We start from the raw sequence: 22,981 nt of genomic DNA, 5'->3' as shown, positions 1-22,981 counted from the left end.
GAGCATCTAATAAAATTTTCAGTTAATGAAATGTTATGCAGATGCATTGTTTAAACACCAGAGGTCGCGATCCTGCTAGTGCAGGCCGAAGAACCAGTGGGCGTAAGCAAAGGTGGAGGATATTTCAGTCATTTTTGAGTGAAGCAAATCACGTAAGCAATTTTTTTTCGATATGTGGGGGGGTGGGGGGTAGGTTTGGGCTCACCGTGGTCACTGCAAAATTGTTGGCTCTCCAGACTATGACTCTCGTGGGCTGGGAGAGATAGATCCTCCACCCAGCCTTCATGAACCAAAAAGAACAACAAATTTCCAGTAATGTAGTGAAGTGAAAAGTACAATGTTTGGAATTTAAATGCAGCAAGTAAAGTGTAAAGAGTAAAGATATACAAAAACCTAAGTTTCACCCACCCACATGTTTAACAGTTGGAGAAGTGTTATTTTTTTATGTAATTCTTCCACAGAACTTGTTTCTAAAATCTATCAAGCTTGTTTAGATGTTTCTTTGAAGACCTATGCCACTAAGGTTTGTGGTGAGGATATAGAAAATGTTTTTTTTTTCTGATGACTTTTTTCTTGATGACTTTTAATAAGGTGATATTAGTGCATGTGTTATTGAACTAGGGGTGGGCAATATTATATCGTATACAATATATTGTGACACAGAAATATCATGATATTAAAAATCCATATCGTGATAATAGGGCTGTTCTGTCTTAAAAGTAGTCTATTATTTACTGTGAAGCTTGAAGTGTATTTATTGTATAATTGTTTTAGTTTGCAGTTTATATGCATGCACTAAATATTCTGCAATATTTTTTGCTGCATTATATTATTTTATGCTATATTATTTATTTTGCCACTTTATGATTATACTGTTATACTCTTATACTACATTCCTGAAATTAATTAATTATTTTTCTGTTTTCCTATATCACCAAGTATATCGCTATCGTAAAAATACCCTGAAATATCGTGATATTATTTTAGAGCCATATCGCCCACCCCTATATTGAACAGTAGGACAGTGCTCCACCACTCCAGAGTCTGATAAATATTCCTGAAGTCTTTTGGAGCAAAACAGGAATTATGTTGTATGTATGTATTAAGTTTGACAGTTAAAAAAAGGCAGAACAATATTGCTTTAAAAAACATCGGAAATGTCGCTCGTACCTGCTTCTGTGGGAGTCGTTTCACATGAATGCCACATTTTTCTGAGTGAGGTCAATTATAGATTAGATGCTGAAGCGCAGTCTCCTTTCGGAGCTCTCTTGAGTGTATTCATCAGTCTGACTGCTCACACACACACACACACACACGCAGGCTCACAAACACATCATGTCTCCCCCGGCACAGGAGAACGCCTCCCAGCAACATGCCCATCAAATATAGCCACACAGTTCACACACACACACATTGTGTTGTCTCCTCTGGCACAAGAGAACGCCCCCCAGCAACATGCTCATCAAGTCTAGTCACAGTTCACACACACACACACACACTTACACACACACCCACACACACCCAATATATACACCCCCACACACAAACATACATAGACACACACTGCATCAAACCCGAATGCCCCTCAACAATGCACTATTTCTGCAAGAAACAAACACACGTTTAATCATACACACACACACATACACACACAAAGACACACACACACATTATGCCACTGTTTCATGCCCCCCTGTCAACACTGGGTGGTTACCGTGGTAACAGGGGGCATTCTGAAACTGTGCATGTGTGTGTGTGTTTGGGCTGCCATCACAGTCCTTTGAGAGACATTATGTTTCAGTCAAACTAGAACGCACACACACACACACACACACACACACAAACACACACAATATTCTCTGTTATAAATCATCAGTGTTAACATAGACCTGTGTGTGTGAGATAGGGGAGGAATGTTTATGTAAGAAAGGTAGGCTTTGATAGTTTTTACAGTTTACAGGTGTAGTGTGTGTGTGTGTGTGTGTGTGTGTGTGAGCTCAGTCTTGGTCTGATTTGGTGTAAGTCTTTATTAAGACATGTCTGATTGTTCTGTATGTCAGTAAAAAGTTCAATATTTCCTATATTTAATATACTGTATAATAGAGGTGTAAGAAAGCTTTGTCGCATGATAGATTGTGATGAAGGAATTTACGATGTGCGTACGTGAAATTGTATGGCTGAAATAACAAAAAATATGCAGAGCTTTCAGACCTTAAATAATGCTAAGAAAACAGGTTCATATTCTTAAAGTTTTAAGAGTTCAGAAATCAATATTTGGTGGAATAACCCTGGTTTTAAATCACAGTTTTCGTGCGTCTTTGCACATTCTCCTCCACCAGTTTTACACACTGATTTTGGATAAATTTATGCCATTACTCCTGGTGAAAAAGTTTCAAGCAGTTCAGCTTGGTTTGATGGCTTGTGATCATCCATCTTCCACTTGATTATATTCCAGATGTTTTCAATTTGGTAAAATCAAAGAAACTCATCATTTTTATGTGATCTCTTATTTTTTTTCAGAGCTGTATTCTGGTTTATTTAACTTTTTTTGTTGACAGACCAATTCTGCATGTGTTCCTGTATAGCTTTTATATAGACTTCAATATCAAATTAACAATGTAAACAGAACATAAAAATGATATTTTCTATGAACTTTACACATTGTATAAAGTTATTAATACAATGTAAAGTGATTATAATTGTAGATGACACTGAATACATGTCTCTCTCTCTCTCTCTCTGTCTCTCTCTCAGAGGAGGATCTGTCTAACGTTCAGATCATGTGTGCTTGGTGTCAGAAGGTCGGGGTGAAGCGCTATTCTCTCAGCATGGGCTCGGAGCTGAAGAGCTTCTGCAGCGAGAAGTGTTTTGCAGCGTGCCGCCGCGCCTACTTCAAACGGAACAAGGTAACCCTTCCCCTTAAACTTCAGCCAGTCAGGCCCCTCGCTCTGACATCACTTCCTGTCTGCTCTAACCCTCCTGCACATGCTCAGTGCTGCCAACCTCTTCGAGACTTTATGTTTTGTCTGGAGTCTGTTCAGAGGACTGATCCATAATCTATTCTGTTCCTTCTGTGAACAACAGCTGGGCGATTCTGTGAAAAACTTAATTCATACTTAACTTTTCTTTGTAGAAAAAAAATGTATTAATGAAATTAAGCAGACTGTAACATGTTCTTACTGCCAATTACTCAAAACATCATCTTTTATTATCTTTGTCACAATATCAAAACATTTACAAACTGTATTGATCTACCGACTGTCTGTTACTATAAATATTTAAGCACATATGACCAGATAACCTGATCTCCAAAAGGCCTAAAGTTAAATCAATATTACTCCTTATTTCAGTCTTTTACAGTTTCAAAATGGGAAATAAGAAGAGTCTAAGCAAAAGCTTGAGCACCCTGCATGGTTATTATTTAGTACCGTATTTTTCAAAGTGTAAGGCGCATTTAAAATCCTTGAATTTTCCCATAAATTATCAGTGTGCCTTATAATCCAGTGTGACTTATGTATAAAATTTACCAGTTAAGTATTAAGGAGCAGTAAAGCCACTCCGCTTAAGTACAGCGTCATAACGGTGAGCTTCCAGTGAACTTTCTTCAGCACTAAGGCTGGATTCAGCAGCATTAGCATTAGCCGCTAACCGCAGCGCTAGCTCTTTCGTCGTTCAGAGATAAGTATATATGGGACTGTAGTCTGTGTGTTTATTGTGTTAAAACAAGCTACATGGGATAAACCGCTAGCTAATAGCATCCTGAGTTACGGGAACACTCAGGGTTACTCAGTCTAGCGCTATCGGGTGGTATTTATGTCCCGCTATCACTGCGGTTAGTGGCTAATGCTAATGCATCCCAGCCTTAGTGCTGGAGAAACTTCATTGAAAACTCACCTTTAGACAAAATATTGGAAATCTAAGCTTAATGTAAACAAACAGAAGTGCTTTACTAACCCAAATAAACAGTTTTCAGAAGAGAAATCTGTGTAGATTAACATCCAGCGCTTGTTTGACTTTGAAAGAAAATTATTTTTTAATAATTACAGTTTTGTTTACTTAGGTGCTGCTGTTAAATTTTGTAGAAATACAGAGCCTGATAAATGTTTATCAGAGTCTTTTGCAAGAAAATGAGGGCTTTAAGTGGTTTACTATGATCCAAGAGGTGTTGGGTTGAATCCTGGATTATGCTTCTTGACATCAGCAGCCAGAGTCTGAGAAAGTACAGTTGTCTTTCTCTCTTAGGGATGAGTAGATGGAATTTGCTCCCTGTATCACTCCCAGTGATACTCCCAATGTAGTAAAATGTTAAATAAATGTATACATTAAAAAATAGGGTAATAATATTAAAGAAATGGTTAGTTTTTATTATTTTAGTGCTGTTTGGGCATCATTTTATTTTCTAATTGCTTGAATATTCACAGTAATGGACTGTACATAATTGTATATAACATCAATACACCTATACCAATCGCCCAGCTCAGCTGTTAACTATGACTAAAGTTAAAGGAACTGCAATAAAATAAACATTTTATCTAAATCAGTAGTTCCACATGACTGACTTTGAGTCAAATATAGCCCAAATTTAGTCTCTTTGAGAAGTTGGCATGGCATGAGGGCGTTCCTCACAGCTTTTAAGCGTTGTTTCCCCCGCCGGAGTGGGAGTGGCCTACTGACTGTGTGCTTTCTCTCTTGTACCTAAGCTGGGATATGTAAGGAATTGCAATGTAAGTATACTTACATTCTCCCCTTTCTGCCTGTGTGTGTTAGAAATCTCCCATTTAGATCTGTTCACTGTCTACTAGCAACTTTCTCTCTCTCTCTTAGGCAACACACACACACCACACACACACACATATACTCACACACACTCACCTACACACACAAGTGTATGCATGCATGATTGCATCTTAACACATTAATGTACACACAACTGTATACATTATTATATATTATATATTATTATTATCCACTTGGACCCCAGATGTTTAAATGATTTTATTACTATTATTTGATGTTTAATAGATATTTAGGTATTTACTCAAACTAACTGGCCACTTTACTGGAAACGCCTACCTTGTAGCTCTATCATACTGATGCACAGTTTGTTTTAGATGTCCTCAAACCTTCATCAATGGTCAGTTTACATCCACAGTGCCGCTATTTGGATGCTGAGAATGTTTAATAAACTAAACAAGATGTTTCAACCAGGTAGAACAAGGCGGGGTTCTAATAAAGTGGCCAGTGAGTGGAAACACAGGGTAGGGGTTTCTAATAAAGTGGCCAGTGAGTGGAAACACAGGGTAGGGGTTTCTAATAAAGTGGCCAGTGAGTGGAAACACAGGGTAGGGGTTTCTAATAAAGTGGCCAGTGAGTGGAAACACAGGGTAGGGGTTTCTAATAAAGTGGCCAGTGAGTGGAAACACAGGGTAGGGGTTTCTAATAAAGTGGCCAGTGAGTGGAAACACAGGGTAGGGGTTTCTAATAAAGTGGCCAGTGAGTGGAAACACAGGGTAGGGGTTTCTAATAAAGTGGCCAGTGAGTGGAAACACAGGGTAGGGGTTTCTAATAAAGTGGCCAGTGAGTGGAAACACAGGGTAGGGGTTTCTAATAAAGTGGCCAGTGAGTGGAAACACAGGGTAGGGGTTTCTAATAAAGTGGCCAGTGAGTGGAAACACAGGGTAGGGGTTTCTAATAAAATGGCCAGTAAGTAAAAGCACAGTTTAGGGGTTTCTAATAAAGTGGCCAGTGAGTGGAAACACAGGGTAGGGGTTTCTAATAAAATGGCCAGTAAGTAAAAGCACAGTTTAGGGGTTTCTAATAAAGTGGCCAGTGAGTGGAAACACAGGGTAGGGGTTTCTAATAAAATGGCCAGTAAGTAAAAGCATAGTTTAGGGGTTTCTAATAAAATGGCCAGTAAGTAAAAGCACAGTTTAGGGGTTTCTAATAAAGTGGCCTGTAAGTGCACCATATACTGGTTTTCAATAAAGTGACCATTAACTGGAACCACAAGATTAGTGTTTCTAATAAAGTGGCCAGTGAGTGAGAGCACAAGGTAGGGGTTTCTAATAAAATAGCCAGTGAGTGGTAGAACAAGATGGGTGTTTCTAATAAATTGTCCAGTAGGTGAAAGCACAGGGTCGGGTTTTTTTAATAAAATGGCCAGTGAGTGGAAACACAAAATTAGTGTTTCTAATGAAGTGACCAGTGAGTGAAAGTACAATGGAAAGTGTTTCCAGTAAAGTGGCCAGGTGATTTGATCTCATATCAGAAATGCATGTGTGTCTCGGTCTCCTCTGTGTGTGTTTTTGACTTGTGAGTGATTAGCAGGTGTGTAAACTTGGATATGGTGCCTTTTTATTGGGCAATTTTGTGTAGAATCTTCATGCTAGATCTTATTCAGCCACAGACAGAGGAAGTTTACTGGAGGCTCATTTGTATGAATGTGTTTGCAAATCATAGTTTTTTTGTTCTTTTTGTTGTTTTTCGTTTGAGTTTTATTGAAAAGAATGGCAACATGCATTTTTGTTTTTCTTGTGTACCATTCCTTTGTATTTGCCATCATATGCAGACACTTCAGAGATCTTTCAATCACATTTTTTATTTGTACCCTTACCACCATCAGAAAGAGACTGGGAAAAATGGCCTACATTGCAGAGAGCCAAGACAAAAAACACTGCTGAGCAAAAAGAACATTAAGGCCTGTCTCAATTTTGCCAGAAAACATATTGATGACCCTCAAGACTTTTGGGAAAATATGAGACAAAAGTTAAATTTTTGGAAGGTGTGTGTCCCATTACATCTGGCTATCATTGCTGTCTTAGCAATAAGGAAATGTTTATAGAAATAGCAATATTATAATATAAGTGCTAGGTGAGTAACTGGAAATGTATATTAATAAATTAAATGAAGTTGAGCAAAAAACATAAAATATCTTCGGTTCAATCTGTTCTGCAATCAAATAAATGTCCCAACTTTAACTGACTTGTGGTTGTAATATAGTGGCTGGCAAGTGAAAATACATAGTTGTTTTTTTTTAGTAAAGTGGCCAGTGAGTGGAAACACAAGACGTTGTTTCCTGTCTTGTGATCCAACTTCTCTTCTTCCTGGGTCTTTTAAAAACACAAGGAATGGATTTGATTCTCAGATTTTGGCCTGAATATTACTGGCTGATTACAGGCCCCACCTCTAATGAGTGCTTAACATTAGTACACGCCTCCAGAGCCTCTGATTGGTGCACTGAAATGACAGTGGTGCTGACAGGTCGTCAATAGGCAGTAAGAACAGAAACTGTGGTATCAGTCTCCAAAAGCATTCCTCAGTCACCCAATACGCCCCATACACACTTCACACACACCACACACTCTTCACCTCACCACTAAAGTGAGAGAGAGAGAGAGAGAGAGAGATTGGACCAGAACAAATGCCTCTCTCTTTTAGTAAGTGCTGAAATATTGGAAATGTGGAGGAATCTGTCGGTGTCAACAGTTCAGCAGGTGTTTACTCTCTTAAAAATACAAGTTCCTTAAAATGTATCAACATTTACATTATGTGTAGGTGATTTTAATTTACTTTTGAAGAACCAAGTAGTTATTGTATGGAATTGATCCACAGAACCCTATTGGCCATTTTTAAAGGTGAGCTTTAAAATCAACAGTTACTAAAAGAAACATCAAAATTCATAAAATGTAAATGATTAATTGGAAGTTTACCATAGTTTACATGCTCTACACAAACTTGAGTTCCTTTAAAAAAATAGTTGTATCTGGCTTAAAATTTTGAATTAAATTTACTGTGCCTATGTAATAAAACTGCCATCACTGGGGATGTTGAGTGGTCCAGCGGTCTAAAGCACTGCCACTATGATCGAATGATGGCTGGTTTGAATCCTGGTTATGTAGCTCGCCATCAGCTGCCGGAGCCCTGAGAGAGCACAAGTGACCCTGCTCTCTCTGGGTGGGTACTCTTTCCACTCATCATTCTTAGTGTGATGTCAATCAGCTGTGAGCTGATGTATCGGAACCGAGTCGCTGCGCTTTCCTCCGAGCGTGCTAAGAAAATGGGGAAAAAAAATACAGAATGAATGCAGCATTATTAAATTCAATTAACGTGCATATATTGTTTATATAAATGTTTTGTCATTAAATTTAACAATGGCTTTAATCGCCACCTACTGTGCTGGAGTCCAGATGTAAGCATCCAGATATAAGTGCTATTGATGCTGGTTGGGATTTTTTTTTATTATGGAGCCACTGAAACCTGGCTGAAACGCTCAACAGTAGAATGAAACAGACAGACAGAAATAGAAAATGGCAAAAGGAGAGAAAACTGCTATTCTAGCCACTGTAAATGGAGAGAGACAGAGGGGTAGCCGCTACTTTCCAACAGCAGACGCAGTCAATGAAAAACGCTGAACTCAGCTTCGTGATGTGATGTGGTCAGCAGATTTCCCCTCTCAAACGTAAACATATCAATATGTACGTAGAGCCAGATTTAGCACTGGCTACTGTTCTGTGAGACACTTTCCAACATCACACTGACTGTAGAAACCCAGACCCGGTGTCAGGACAGATTATTAGTCTGCGACTCCAGAGTGGTGGAGCCATTGGCCCTATTGTTGCGAGATCACTGGCTTAATACCTGGAGATGCCACAGCTTCCTGTGACCAGGAGAAACACCAGAAAGTGTAACTGGCTTCATATTGTAAGCAGTAAATTCAATAATTGTAATTTATACAGATCACCAATAGCATTTTGACCTAATATTATGCAGGTCATCACAGCTCTCAAAGGCATTGTTTCCACAAGATCTCTGAAGGTGTCCTGTGCTATCTGCCACCAAGACATTAGCAGCAGATTCTTGAAGCCCTGGAAGTTGTGAGGTGTGGTCATCATGGATCTACATGGCATTATGTGCATGTCAGTTATTTGGATTAAGATTTTAACAAATGTGGGAGTTCATGTTTTTATTAGATCTAGAGCTTGAGGTTGGAGATTTTAGAAGATGAAGGACTGGAAGATTATTTGAAATAGTTATAGAGCAAGATTTTAAATATTTTAGTAGATCTAGAGCTTGAGGATTGAGATTTCAGGTGTTCAAGAGAAAGATATTTAATAGACATTTAATAGATTTAGAGATTGAGCATAGAGATTTTGGTAGTTCTAGAGCAATATGGTAGATTTAGAACTAGTTGATCCTTGGCAAGAATATGGAGATTTCAGTATATCTAGAGCTTAATGATGAAGATTTCAGTAGATCTAGAGCTTAATGATGAAGATGTCAGTAGATCTAGAGCTTGATTATGGGTATTTCAGTAGATCTAGAGCTTGATAATGAAGATTTCAGTAGATCTTAAGCTTGATAATGAGGATTTCAGTAGATCTAGAGCTTGATAATGAAGATTTCAGTAGATCCAGAGCTTGATAATGAAGATTTCAGTAGATCTAGAGCTTGATAATGAAGATTTCAGTAGATCTAGAGCTTGATAATGGAGATTTCAGTGGATCTAAAGCTAGATAATGGGGATTTCAGTAGGTGCAGAGTTTGATGATGAAGATTCAGGAGATATAGATCTTGAGGGTGGCGATTTTCAGTATATGTGAAACAAAATAATGGTGATTTCAGTAGACGTAGAGCTTGAATATGGAGATTTCAGTAGTTCTGGGCCAAGATGATAAACATTTTACTAGATCTATAGGATGGCGATTTCATTAGATCCAGAACAAAATGAGGGAGGCTTCAGTAGATCAAGAGTTTGAGGATGGAAATTTCAGTAGCTGTAGAGATTCAGGGTCTAGATTTTAGTAGATCTAAGTCTTGAAGATGGATATTTCAGGAGATTATTGCAAGATGGTAAACATTTTAGTAGATTTAGGGTTGGTTTCCTGGAAATAAATTAAGCTTAGTCATAGACTATATATTTTTTTTATTTCAATGAAAAACCTTATTTTAAAATGGTGTGCAGTCCAAGACTGGGCTCAATTCTTGAGGGTGGAGATTTTAATAGTTCTAGAGGAAGATGATAAATATTTTGGTAGATCTAGAGGTTGTGGATGGAGATTTTAGTAGATCCAGAGCTTGAGAATTTGATATTTCAATAAATTAATAAATCAAGAACAGTATTAAAGGTATTAAAGGTCATTTTTAGTAGACGTAGAGCTTAAGAACCAAGATTTTATTGGTTCTAGAGCAGGATCATAAACCTACTGATGTGTAAACCTGCAACTAAACATACAAACAGAACCTGTTCCTGCCGAACATTCATGTAAGAGAAGTTTGAGTAAACGATCCTTGCTCTCTCTCTCTCTCTCTCTCTTTCATTTTTTTATTCATGCCACAAGGTCAGCAGCAACAATAATCATTGTCTTTTGTCTCTGACGTGTGTGTGTGGGTGTCGGTGGGGCTGAAACGGTAGACGTTGCTCTGGCAGCAGCCGGCCGGTTAAGCGGTAAATACCTGCAGCTGTCTCGTCTGCGAAACTCAAAACGCCGGCTGCAGTCAGGATATCAAACCGATCTGGTTACACATACACACGATACAGCCCAATCTCCCAATCTACTGTTCCAGCAGTGAATCTCTCTCTCTCTTTCACACACACACACACCTGTACAGGCTAGCAATCAGTGCCCAAAACGTTCATTACCTGAGGTGTTTACACCTTCTACTACCAGAGGCCAGAGAGCACTTCCACTGAAGTTCAGTTTCTGAAGCATGGTTTATTTTTTCTGAGTAGGCTTGTTTCCATTTAGGAGAGACTGAATAACTGAATAGATCACAGTCTGGAAAGTAAATATCTTCACAGGTATAAATTGTTTGGGGGATAAGAATGGAATGATAAGTAAATATTTTTTATTAATTTGTTTTTTTTTCAGACTATAAGACGCAGATAAAATCTTGTAATTTTCTTAAAAATCAACAGTGAACTTTATAATCTATTGCTCCTTATGTATAAATACTTGTTGTGCTTACTGACCTCGAATCGATTTTATGTGGTACACAGCGCTCTGTTGTGCGAAATTCCTCACCCCTGTCAGGAAAAGCACCCCCTCTCGGGAGAGCACACTATGTCGTTTGAATCGGAAGCTGAGATAATCCGCTAACAGTAATTTGGTTATTTTGAGCGAACAAAGTGAAAAAGAAACATGTCACATGCACCCCCTTCTCAGAGAGGGTGCTTTTTATGGTGGGGGTGCTACATTACAGCTACTATAACTATATGCGCCTTGTAGTCCCAAAAATATGGTAATTAGATCTTGAGCTAGGTAAATCATATATCTGTAGATGTAGAATCGGATTGGAGAATGAATATTAACAACCTGGAAAGTGTCAATCTGTCTTTGGAAGATGGATGATTACATCCAGAGGCTGGTTATTTGAGTAGATCTAAAGCTTGGGGATGGCTGCCTAAATAGATCTAGTTATTTCAGTGTGCCTGGAGATGATTGATAAATATGGATGCATGGATGGATGCATCTGATGGCTAAATGCATCTGAATCTAGCTCTGAGTGATATTTTTGTTCAATAGTTCAAGAGTGCAAATATTTAAATTTCAAAAGATCTAGAGTTCAGGTTTAAATTGTTTTAGTGTTTGAGCTCATATATCTCAATAGATTTGGATAGATATTTCGGTACCACTTTAAAATAAGACTACCTTTAAAAATGGTTTAAAAATGGATTACAGTTAGTTTATTAATGGTTACTAATTAGGTTAGTAATCAGTTATAGCATATACATAGAAAGGGCAACAATACAGATGGCTGTGGGTTCACTATTTGGCAAACAACAGGTCATTGTTGCCCTTTCTACATATGTGTTATAATTGATTATTAATGATTTTTAAGGCATTTACAACCTAATTAGTAACCATTAATAAACAAATTGTAAACCATTTAAAAACCCTTTATAAAGGTAGTCTTATTTTAAAGTGGTACCGATATTTCAGTAGATCTCAGTTGACTGACAACCGGACATTGCATAGATTGGACGCATAGATCTATAGCTTGAGGATGTAGATATCAATAGATCTAAAAATGTAGGGATGGAAATTTTAATAGATTTACAGCACAAACTGAGGGTTTCTGTAGATCTACAGCTTGAGAATGGAGATGTCAATAGATCTAGAAGTTAAGTATGAACATTTTAATAGATGTGCATCTCAAATTAAGAATTTCTGTAGATCTGTAGCTTGAGGATGGAGAGTTCAATAGATCTAGAATTTAAGGATTGAGATTTTAATAGATCTACAGCTTAAATGTAGGGTTTCTGTAGATCACTGACTATTTGGTCCTTTTTGGATCTGTTATGGCATCTGGTATTTAATCAAATATGACATACCTGTGTAACTGCCATGTTGTTTGTTTGTGTGTGTGTGTGTGTGTGTGTGTGTGTGTGTTTAGTTGTACAGAATTTGTACACTTTATATTATGATGCATTGTGGGATTCTTACATTGCACAGAACATTTTTGACACACCTACAAAAAGGTGAAAACCCAGTAAGTAGTGCACTATGGAGTGAACAGGGCACAGTTTTTGACACGGCTCTTGATTAAATACCAAACTTAAACACACTTTGGGCTGGAGATATTTGCTAAAACTGGCAACCCTGGCCTGTCGTTGCAGCAGGCAGGTTGGTTTAGCTGTGTGTTTTTACATGTGCACACACACACACAAACAGAATAAAATATGAGCGAAAAATGTGGCCGTGCCAACACCGATGAGCAAGAAAAACACACACACAGTGGCCATATGTTGAGTCTGCTAGCTTGAGTGTGCTAACTCAGATTAGCACTGAAATCTGCACTTCAAAAGAGCCTCCTGCACTCCTCCTTTTCCCCTATCCCTTCATCCCTTGCTTCCTCACTTCTCCATCTCCATCTGTTCCCCTCATCCTTCCACCCTTTCCTTCTCTTCCCTGCTCTTTCCTAGTTTCGCATTTTAGTGCACAGGTTTCAGACCTGCTGCTAACAGTGACCATAGGGATGCTAGCAGACTATATTATATATATTATACTATATTATATTATAGTCCAAAACCAACAGAACAGAGAACTACCTCTACCTCTACTAATGCTACCAGGAAGAGAACTAAAGCTAGCAACAAGCTAGCTAACCTTAGCGACAAGCTAGCTAAAACACTAATGCTACTGGGCAGAGAACTACCATTAGTGAAGGGCTAGCTAACCTTAGAGATGAGCTAGCTAAAACACTAATGCTACTGGGGAAGAAACTACCATTAGTGAAGGGCTAGCTAACCTTAGTGATGAGCTAGCTAACCTTAGCGATAAGCTAGCTAAAACACTAATGCTACTGGGGAGAGAACTACCATTAATGAAGGGCTAGCTAACCTTAGTGATGAGCTAGCTAATCTTAGCAATAAGCTGTTTGAGGGCAAATTGTAATTGTTTTTTTTTTTTTACATTTTAGAATAAAAATGCGGCCTTGTCCGTCCTGAATTTAAAAATAGGGGCTAAAGTTCTGTAGTGTGAACCTGAACATAATTTACTCACTGTAAAATATAACTGTCCTACTAATTAAATTAATTAAGTGAACATGATGCTATAAAAACACTGCCTGGCCAAAAAAATGTCTCCACCAATTTTCTTTATTGGTTGGACCACATTTAGCTTTGATTGCTTTGACACATTCGCTGTGTCATTGTTTCAATTCCACTGTCATCTTAGAATATGTCCGTGCCATCAGGAAAAAATAAATCCATTGATGGAATAACCTGGTCTATATTCAGTATATTCAGGTAGTCAGCTGACCTCATTCTTTCAGCACATACTGTTTCTGAATCTAGACCTGCAGACCAACTGCAGCAGCAACCCCACATCATTTACTTAGATAAATCCAGCAAATTGTACTGAACTTCAGCTCCCATTCCTAACTCTGACCAGGCTTTAAAATCTGGAACTTGAATACAGTTTTCAGTCCTAGATTGTGTTATTGCTGGACAATACAGTAGTATGGAAAAGTTTGGGCACCCCTAATAATTTTCATGATTTTCCTTTATAAATCATTGATTGTTTGGATCAGAAATTTCAGTTGAATATATCATATAGCAGATGAACACGTGAAATTAAGTTTATAGTATTTAAAGGAAGTTTACATCAACAGAAAAATTACATAATATTTAGTATACCCTTTTTTTTGCAAAAGTAACAGCCTCTAAACGCTTCCTATAGCTTCCAATGAGAGTCTGGCTTTTGGTTGAAGGTATTTTGGTCCATTCTTCTTTACAAAACATCTCCAGTTCAGTCAGGTTTGATGATTTCTGAGTGTGAACAGCCTGCTTTACATCACACCACAGTGTTTCAATAATATTCAGGTCTGGGGAATGAGATGATCATTCCAGAACGTTGTACTTATTCCTCTGTATGAATGCTTCAGTGCTTTAGTAGATTTTGAGCAGTGTTTAGTGTTTAGGGTCATGGTCTTGTTGAAGTATCCAGCCCCGGAGCAACTCCAACTTTCTGACTGATTCTTGAACATTGTTCTCAAGAATCTGCTGATTTTGACTGAAATCCATGCGACGCTCAACTTTAACAAGATTCTCAGTACCTGCACTGATCACACAGCCCCACAGCATGATGGAACCACCACCAAATTTTACTGTGGGGAGCAGTAAAGTGTTTGTGTTGGAATGCTGTGTTCTTTTTCCTCCATGCATAGATAACCGCCCTCCAAATAACTCTCTGACTTTTAGCTTCATCAGTCCACAGCACCTTATTCCAAAGTGAAGCTGGCTTGTCCAAATGTGCTTTAGCTTTAGCATACCTCAAGCGACTCTGTTTGTGGCGTGTGCTCAAAAAAAGCTTCTTCTGCGTTCCTTACTCTCCCATACAGCTTCTCCTCGTGCAGAGTGCACCAAATAGCTGAACAATGCACAGTGACACCATCTGTTTGAGGTTAAGTTTGTGCCTTTTATAAATAGGCAACATTGCTGTTGATGGGAGCTGCCTTTCGCTACAGATGCAGAAGATAGAAATTAAGTGGTGAAGTCTTCCATTAATAGACCCAAACGTTCACTCTGAGCTCCAGCTAGGCTTTTAATTCTGTCTCTCTCTCTCTCTCTCTCTCTCTCTCTCTCTCTCTCTCTCTCTCTTTCTCAAAGGCATGTAACATATGTGAATGCTTATGAGAACAGAAAGATAGAATGTGTGTGTGAGTGTGTGTGTGTGTGTGTGTGAGTGTGTGTTACCTGTCAGTGATTAAGCCCATGTCCTGTTGCCATGGCGTTGTGACTCACTGTGTAAGGTGATTATTTCAGAGCTACCAGCCAAGAGACACAGATGGAATCAGGCACATAGGGGCTGACTATCCTATCACAAGACGCTGCCAGAGCTGGGAGGGTAAAGGGGGGCATGGTCTCCCTCTGAGATACGTGAAGCAAGCTCCACCATATCTTCTCAAATTGCTGGAGCTCTGGCTAGCGTTGCCCTCTCTCAGTGATGGGCGGGTGGGAGGGCCATCCTTCTCCTACAGGGGACAGTTGCATTCTTTGGGATATGTCTGAGTTCCACTGAGTTTCATTGGCTGCCTGAATCAGCCTGAAAACCCTGACACTGGCCTACAGAAGGCAAAAATGGACCAGCCTCTCCGTACTTGATGGCAGTGGTCAAAAACAGAACCATACCAAAAGTATTTAGAGTATTTAGGGAATTGTGTGCGTGCTGAACAAAATATTGTTCTCGAGCTTCATTTTCCTCCTTTTGGTTGTTTTTTCGGTCTCAAATTCACAGTTCTTTTCGCGCACTATGATAATTACCTGGACCCCGCCCCCAAACTGTCAAAACCACCCCTTTCAAAACTCAAGTGCAAAAAACTCACTAGAGCTTTGCATAGTGCACGAGAATAATTGTGAATTTGAGAGGCGAAAAAAAACAGAGAGGAGGAAAGTAAAGCTTGAGCTTACACACAAAAATTGTAAAACAGGCTGGTTAATTGTTTTTTTTTCGCCTGGTATTTTTGCGCCCCTCACTTTTGACATTGATGTGACGCCATAGACATCTGTACTTTTTTTCTGTCTTGGCACCAAGGTGGTGAAACCAACGTCTACTGCGTGTCTAAATGGCAGAGCGGCTTGTTGTCTTCAAATACTGACTGTGGGTTTGGGTGTTTCAGGTCAGCTGTTAAAGCTGATTAACCATTAATAAGTCCAAAAGCAACTAAACTGAAAAATACCTTGGTTTTTGTTGAGGTCCCATGACTTTTACCATGTCTGATAGAGGCTACAGTATGTTGTACTGACCTGTGCAATATGCATGTGGGGTTTCCTGTATTGAATGTGGATGTGATGATTTATTTATAGATATAGAGTAGCTTGTCTATTCACATGGCCAATTCTAGTCAGATGTGGCTGTTCACAAGTGGCCGTTTCCAAGCCATCCCCTGAGACGACACTTAATGATGGATTTACATACATAAGGGAGTGTAAAATATTAACATAACTGCCAATTAGAGTTCTTTACAGGTTTCTGACAAATGCAAAATGCCTATGTACTGTACTCTATCAGCAGCCAGAGTCAGAGAGAGCACTATTGACCATGCTCTCTCTGGGTGGGTAGATGACTCTCTCTCCCCTTATCACTCCTAATGTACTGTTGGTCAGCCCAGGACTCTGTTAGCTGATCTGAGTATTGGGGCTGGGTCAGTGCGCTTTACTCTGAGCACGCTGATGGCTTCCCAGTGAGTTAGAAGAAGAGGCAGAGTCTGACTTCACATGTGTCAGAGGAGACATGGGCTAGTCTTCACCCTCCTAGTGTTGGGGCATCACTAGTGACAGGTGGAGTTCATATGAACAGGAATTAGGTACTTGAACTTTTTGGGTAAAATCTGAAAAAAGGATAAATGAAACTCACTAAAACACTCTATAAGACATGCCTTTTTTTCTAATTTTCTCTCCACTTTACATGACCAATTACTCATTAGAACTCCTCCTATCACTAGTGATGCCCCAACACCAGCAGGGTGAAGACTAGCCCATGCCTCCTCCAATACATGTGAAGCCAATCACCACCTCTTTTCAAACTGCTGTTGATGCAGCATTGCCGAGTAGCATCACAGCACGCTCGGAGGAAAGCACAGCAACTTGGTTCCGATACATCAGCTCACAGACGCCTTGAGCTGCGGACATCACCGTAAGAGTGCCATCTACCCACCCAGAGAGAGCAAGACCAATTGTGCTTTCTCAGAGCTCTGGTAGCCAATGGCAAGCTACATGAACAGGATTCGAACCGTCAATCTCCTGATCATAGTGGCAGTGGTTAGCTCATTGGACCACTCAGAGAATCTTTAATATGGACTCTTTAATGAGTCCGTTTAAATGAGTGAAGTTGGCAAGACTCAGTTTGGTAAACTGCATCAAACTTTTCATTAACTGTGCATTAGCCAATAGAATGAGAGAGTGATAGCAAAACTGAGCGAGAGAGAGTAAAAAAGAGAAAGAGTAGAGAGTAAGAATGACAGAAAGAGTAAGAGAGAGAAAGGAAGAGAGTGAGAGAGAGAGAGAGAGAGAGAGAGAGAGAAGATGGAGAAAGAGAAGAGAGGGTGAGAGACTAATGAGTAGACAGAAGGAGGGGCAGTCTTGTGGACGTGTGCCAGTCAAGTAGGTGTGTGTGTGTGGTTTGTGTGTGTGTGTGTGTGTGTCTGTGTGTGTATGTGTGTGTGTGTGTGTGTGTGTGTGTGTGTGTGTGTGTGTGTGTGGGCGTTCCACATTGTTTATGTTTGTGCATGTGCCCATCCGCGTCCTTGGAGAGGCACATCTTTCCTGACAAGGTGACACACACACACACACACACACACATACACTCACACACACAAATACTGACAAACACTCACACCTGCGCTGGCCCCGGTGCCCAGATGGAGGTTGGCAGAGATGCAGCTGAAACTCCAGTCCCAGTGGGACTGTCTCTTTTTCTCTCTCACACACACACACACACACACACACAACCATATGGATCACACTGTACAGTATGGTGGCACAGGGTGCCGCCAGACCACGGCATCGATGCACAGTCACACAACATACATACACACACACAAACACACACACACACTCACAAATCAGTGAGGTGCTAAAGAGGTGTCTGTTTTGGAGACTGGCGTGGTGTGTGTGTGTGTGTGTGTGTGTGTTGGCAGCGTGCAAGTACACACTTATTAATGTAAAGTAGGTCAGTTTGCTCTGTGTGTGTGTGTGCGCATGTATGTGTGTGTGTGTCTGTGTGAGTGTGTGTGAGTGTGTGTGATAATTCTGGCAGTGTTCAGGCTGATGTTTTGAACCCTCTGCCTGTTTCAGCCAGCAACTCATTTAGACTGCAGAGGTTTCCTCTGTCTGTGTGTGTGTGTGTGTGTGTGTGGGTTTTAGTCCACAGCCTCATTAGTACTATATGTAAATGAGTTGGCATAGGTCCAGAGGGTCATATCTGCAGCAGTAGAAAATAAAGCACTGGCATGAGTGAGTGAGTAACGGTGTGTGTGTGTGTGTGTGTGTAAAGGGGTGTAGTTGAATTCTCCAACAAATTGACAGAATAATGACTGAGCGCACTCTAACAAAATAATACATTTTCGGTTGCCAGATATAATTCTGATCCACGTTCTGTCTGTCGCTGCTTTTATATGTATTATTGGCCAAATATTAACTGAATCTCTAAAATGTATATTTTATTGACGTGTATAGAAAACCAGTGAAAAACTGTTTTTACATATGTAATAAAAATGGGAATTATTATTATGATGCATAGATCATTACATATAGATAATACATATTGGACTTAAATATAATTATATGTATGTATAATTAGAGTTATTACCTTTAGGTATGTAAATATATATATATATATATATATATACAGTTGTGGTCAAAAGTTTACATACACTTGTAAAAAAACATAATGTTATGGCTGTCTTGAGTTTTCAATAAGTTCTACAACTCTTATTTTTCTGTGATAGAGTGATCGGAACACATACATGTTTGTCACAAAAAACAGTCATAAAATTTGGTTCTTTCATAAATTTATTATGGGTCTGCTGAAAATGTCACCAAATCTGCTGGGTCAAAAATATACATACAGCAACATTAGTATTTGGTTACATGTCCCTTGGCCATTTTCACGGCAACTAGGCGCTTTTGGTAGCCATCCACAAGCTCCTGGCAAGCTTCAGGTCGAATGTTTGACCACTCTTCTTGACAGAATTGGTGCAGTTCAGCTAAATGTGATGGTTTTCTTGCATGAACCCGTTTCTTTAGCACTGTCCACATGTTCTCAATGGGGTTTAAGTCAGGACTTTGGGAAGGCCATTCTAAAACCTTAATTCTAGCCTGGTTTAGCCATTCCTTTACCACTTTTGATGTGTGTTTTGGGTCATTGTCTTGTTGGAACACCCAACTGCGCCCAAGACCCAACCTTCGGGCTGATGGTTTTAAGTTTTCCTGCAGAATTTGGAGGTAATCCTCCTTCTTCATTATCCCATTTACTTTCTGCAAAGAACCAGTTCCACTGGCAACAAAACATCCCCAGAGCATAATACTACCACCACCATGCTTGACAGTAGGCATGGTGTTCCTGGGATTAAAGGCCTCACCTTTTCTCCTCCAAACATATTGCTGGGTGTTGTGGCCAAACAGCTCAATTTTTGTTTCGTCTGACCAGAGAACTTTCCTCCAGAAGGTTTTATCTTTGTCCATGTGATCAGCAGCAAACTTCAGCCGAGTCTTAAGGTGCCTTTTCTGGAGCAAGGGCTTCTTTCTTGCACGGCAGCCTCTCAGTCCATTTCGATGTAAAACACGCTTGACTGTGGAGACTGACACCTGTGTTCCATCAGCTTCCAAATCCTTGCAGACCTGCTTCTTGGTGATTCTTGGTTGACTCTTGACCATCCTGACCAATCTCCTCTCGGCAGCATGTGATAGCTTGCGTTTTCTTCCTGATCGTGGCAGTGACACAACTGTTCCATGCACTTTATACTTGCGTATAATTGTCTGCACAGTTGCTCTTGGGACCTGTAGCTGCTTTGAAATGGCTCCAAGTGACTTCCCTGACTTGTTCAAGTCAATAATTCGCTTTTTCAGATCCACACTGAGTTCCTTTGACTTTCCCATTGTAGCTTTTGTAGCTGAGTCTAATCACTGGGTCAAATGAGCCCTATTTAAATGGGCTCATGAGAAGTCAACAGCTGTAGTCAATCAGAATCACTTACAAGAAGTGAAGAGGCCATGACATGAAGCTAATTTGATTGACACAACTCGCTACATCACCAAAATTGACAAATTTTGTTGCTGTATGTATATTTTTGACCCAGCAGATTTGGTGACATTTTCAGCAGACCCATAATAAATTTATGAAAGAACCAAATTTTATGACTGTTTTTTGTGACAAACATGTATGTGTTCCGATCACTCTATCACAGAAAAATAAGAGTTGTAGAACTTATTGAAAACTCAAGACAGCCATAACATTATGTTTTTTTACAAGTGTATGTAAACTTTTGACCACAACTGTATATATATATATATATATATATATATATATATATATATATATATATATATATATATATATATATATATATAATTTTTTTTTTTTTTTTTTTTTTTTTTTACTGTTTTTGGCATAATATGAATCTGGCAGCTATAATACAGTTGCAAGAAAAAGTATTTGAACCCTTTGGGATTACTTGGTTTTCTGCAAAAATTGGTCTTTGTGATAAATTGGTGTTCTGATCTTCATCTAAGTCACAACAATAGACAAACACAGTCTGCTTAAACCTCACTTTGAATGTTAACATGTGTTCAATAAAACCATGCAAACATGTTTTTTTTGTGGAATTAGTTTAAGCAGACCGTGTTTGTCTATTGTTGTGACTCAGATGAAGATCAGAACACATTTAATGACCAATTTATGCAGAAATCCAAGTATAATCCCAAAGGGTTCACATACTTTTTCTTGCAACTGTATGTGATATATATTGTCAGAATTAAAGGAGGAATAAATCAGTTGAAATAGAAATTACTTCAATGGAAAGTTGTGAAGTTTGCAATCACATAGACTCATATTTAATTCACAATAGATCAAAGGACATCTATCAGATGTTTCATGTGAGAAATTTTACTATTTTATGAGAACCAGTAACTCATTTAGAACTCATTAGAGACAGTAATGCAAACTATGAAAACTAAAAAACTAAGTGTGTGTGTGTGTGTGTGTGTGTAAGAGAGAGAGAGAGAGAGAGAGTGTGTGTGGAGAATATCCATATTTAATCAATATTTCAATAAATAAAAAGTAATCAACCTTCTTCTGAGCAGTATCACACCATGTTTACATCTTTAAAAAATGGACACACCTTCTCTTTCAGCGTTTTTCTTTATTCCTTTATTTAATTTTCTTTCTACATTGTAGATTAATATTAAATACAGGAAAACAATTGAGGGACACATATGGAATTACATAGTAAACAAAAAAGTGAACTGAGACAGTGATTTGGGATGAGGTGAGAGGTGTGCAAATCTTGCAATAAATCTCATCTCTAATCTAATAAAATCTAAAGTATAAAACATATTATTTTTTTTATTTAGAGAATAATTCTGCATGTGTTCCTGTACAGCTTAACCCTTGTGTGGTGTTCGGGTCTGTGGGACCCGTTTTAATTTTTCATCAAATGATACTAAAAAAATATTTTTTCTAACTCAAACTCATTGGCATTGGCTCATTTTTTGTGAAAAACATATATCAAAACACATTTTCGATAAACACACACTGTACACCCCCCCCCCCCACACACACACATTTATATTACATACAGTATGTTTGGCCAAGGGCTAATAAACATTGCTTCTTTGTAAATTTGAAACTAAACAAATTTTCTACTCATATTAAAGTTAAATTCATTTTATTTTACATTTTATTAAAAAACTAATAAAAAAAAGAGCAGCACTTTTTGAAAGAAATGTAACATAAGAAAGGTAAAGGGCAAATATTAACCATGTAAGCTGTTTATATTGCTTGCAATTTAGGTAAAGCAAGCATGTGTAAAGCATTTTAATGTAGAATTGCTTCATTTTGCTGAATTAAATACAAGTAACAAAGTAAACAAGTAACAAAAATATGAACACCACACAAGGGTTAAATAAAGCCTTGAGTATTAAATTTACAATGAAAAAAATCATAAAAAGAAAGAAAACACATTAAATGAGAAGAGTTGTGTCTAAACTTTTGACTGGTACTGTTCATCACCAGGCTGTTTAGAAAAAAAAGAAAATCAGGTGTTTCTAGAATATTTAAATTTCTAGACTATTTGCATATGTTACAGCGTTGACAGCACTTACAGTATATAGATACCTTTATATTAATTAATTAATTATTATTAATTAATTAATTTCTGTAATTTATTGCTCATTTTTGCCCATTTCTAGATTTTCAGCATTATAATGAATTAGGCCTGTCACAATAATTGCAATATCGATTTATCGTTCAATAAATGAACATGACCTCAATCATTTTTGATAATCGTGATATCGTCTATTGTGTTTATTTGTATGTTTGTTCGGCACAAATAACAGTGAACAGTATTTAAGCCAGTCATGCTTCAATAACTGTGACTCCATACACACAGTGTGGACTAAAGTAGGTGAAGAAATAAGTATATAATTCCCAAACTAGTTATAATAAATGATTATTACAATTTTTGCTGTCTTAAAAAGTGTATAATTATTTTTTTATGCTATACTGTTATCATTATGTCAGTGGCATTATGTGTGGGTAATGTCCTACACAATGTCCTGATAAAAGACAAAGACAAACCCAAAGCGAGTGCATGAACTAATATGATGCACACATATTAACATCACTAAAGAAACACTCATACACACACACATACAAACAAACACACACACACCAAAAGCCTGTCTTTCTCTCCAGGTGAGTGCATGTCTGTCCGTTCCCACTCCTTTAACTTCCGCTCCATCCGTCCTCTCATCCATGCATCC

General features: G+C 38.5%; 1 protein-coding gene across 7 annotated transcripts in view; it reads left to right on the top strand.

Moving 5' to 3' along the window:
* Positions 1–22,981, top strand: part of sobpa (sine oculis binding protein homolog (Drosophila) a) — a 79,669-nt gene that overhangs the window by 32,692 nt on the left and 23,996 nt on the right. For 4 of the 7 annotated variants that reach the window (XM_007247529.4, XM_007247530.4, XM_022685079.2 and 1 more), the window contains one exon: positions 2,755–2,906. In XM_007247529.4, coding sequence (XP_007247591.3) covers positions 2,755–2,906 — 152 coding nt within the window. Of the gene's footprint in view, positions 1–2,754; positions 2,907–4,700; positions 4,725–22,981 lie in introns of all 7 variants that reach the window. The other 3 variants (XM_022685077.2, XM_007247527.4, XM_022685078.2) reach the window with 1 other exon arrangement.

This window comes from Astyanax mexicanus, chromosome 7, assembly GCF_023375975.1.
Source record: "Astyanax mexicanus isolate ESR-SI-001 chromosome 7, AstMex3_surface, whole genome shotgun sequence".
Lineage (NCBI taxonomy): Eukaryota > Metazoa > Chordata > Actinopteri > Characiformes > Acestrorhamphidae > Astyanax > Astyanax mexicanus.
The sequence above is the reverse complement of the archived record's forward strand: the minus strand, read 5'-3'. Positions and strand labels throughout refer to the sequence as shown.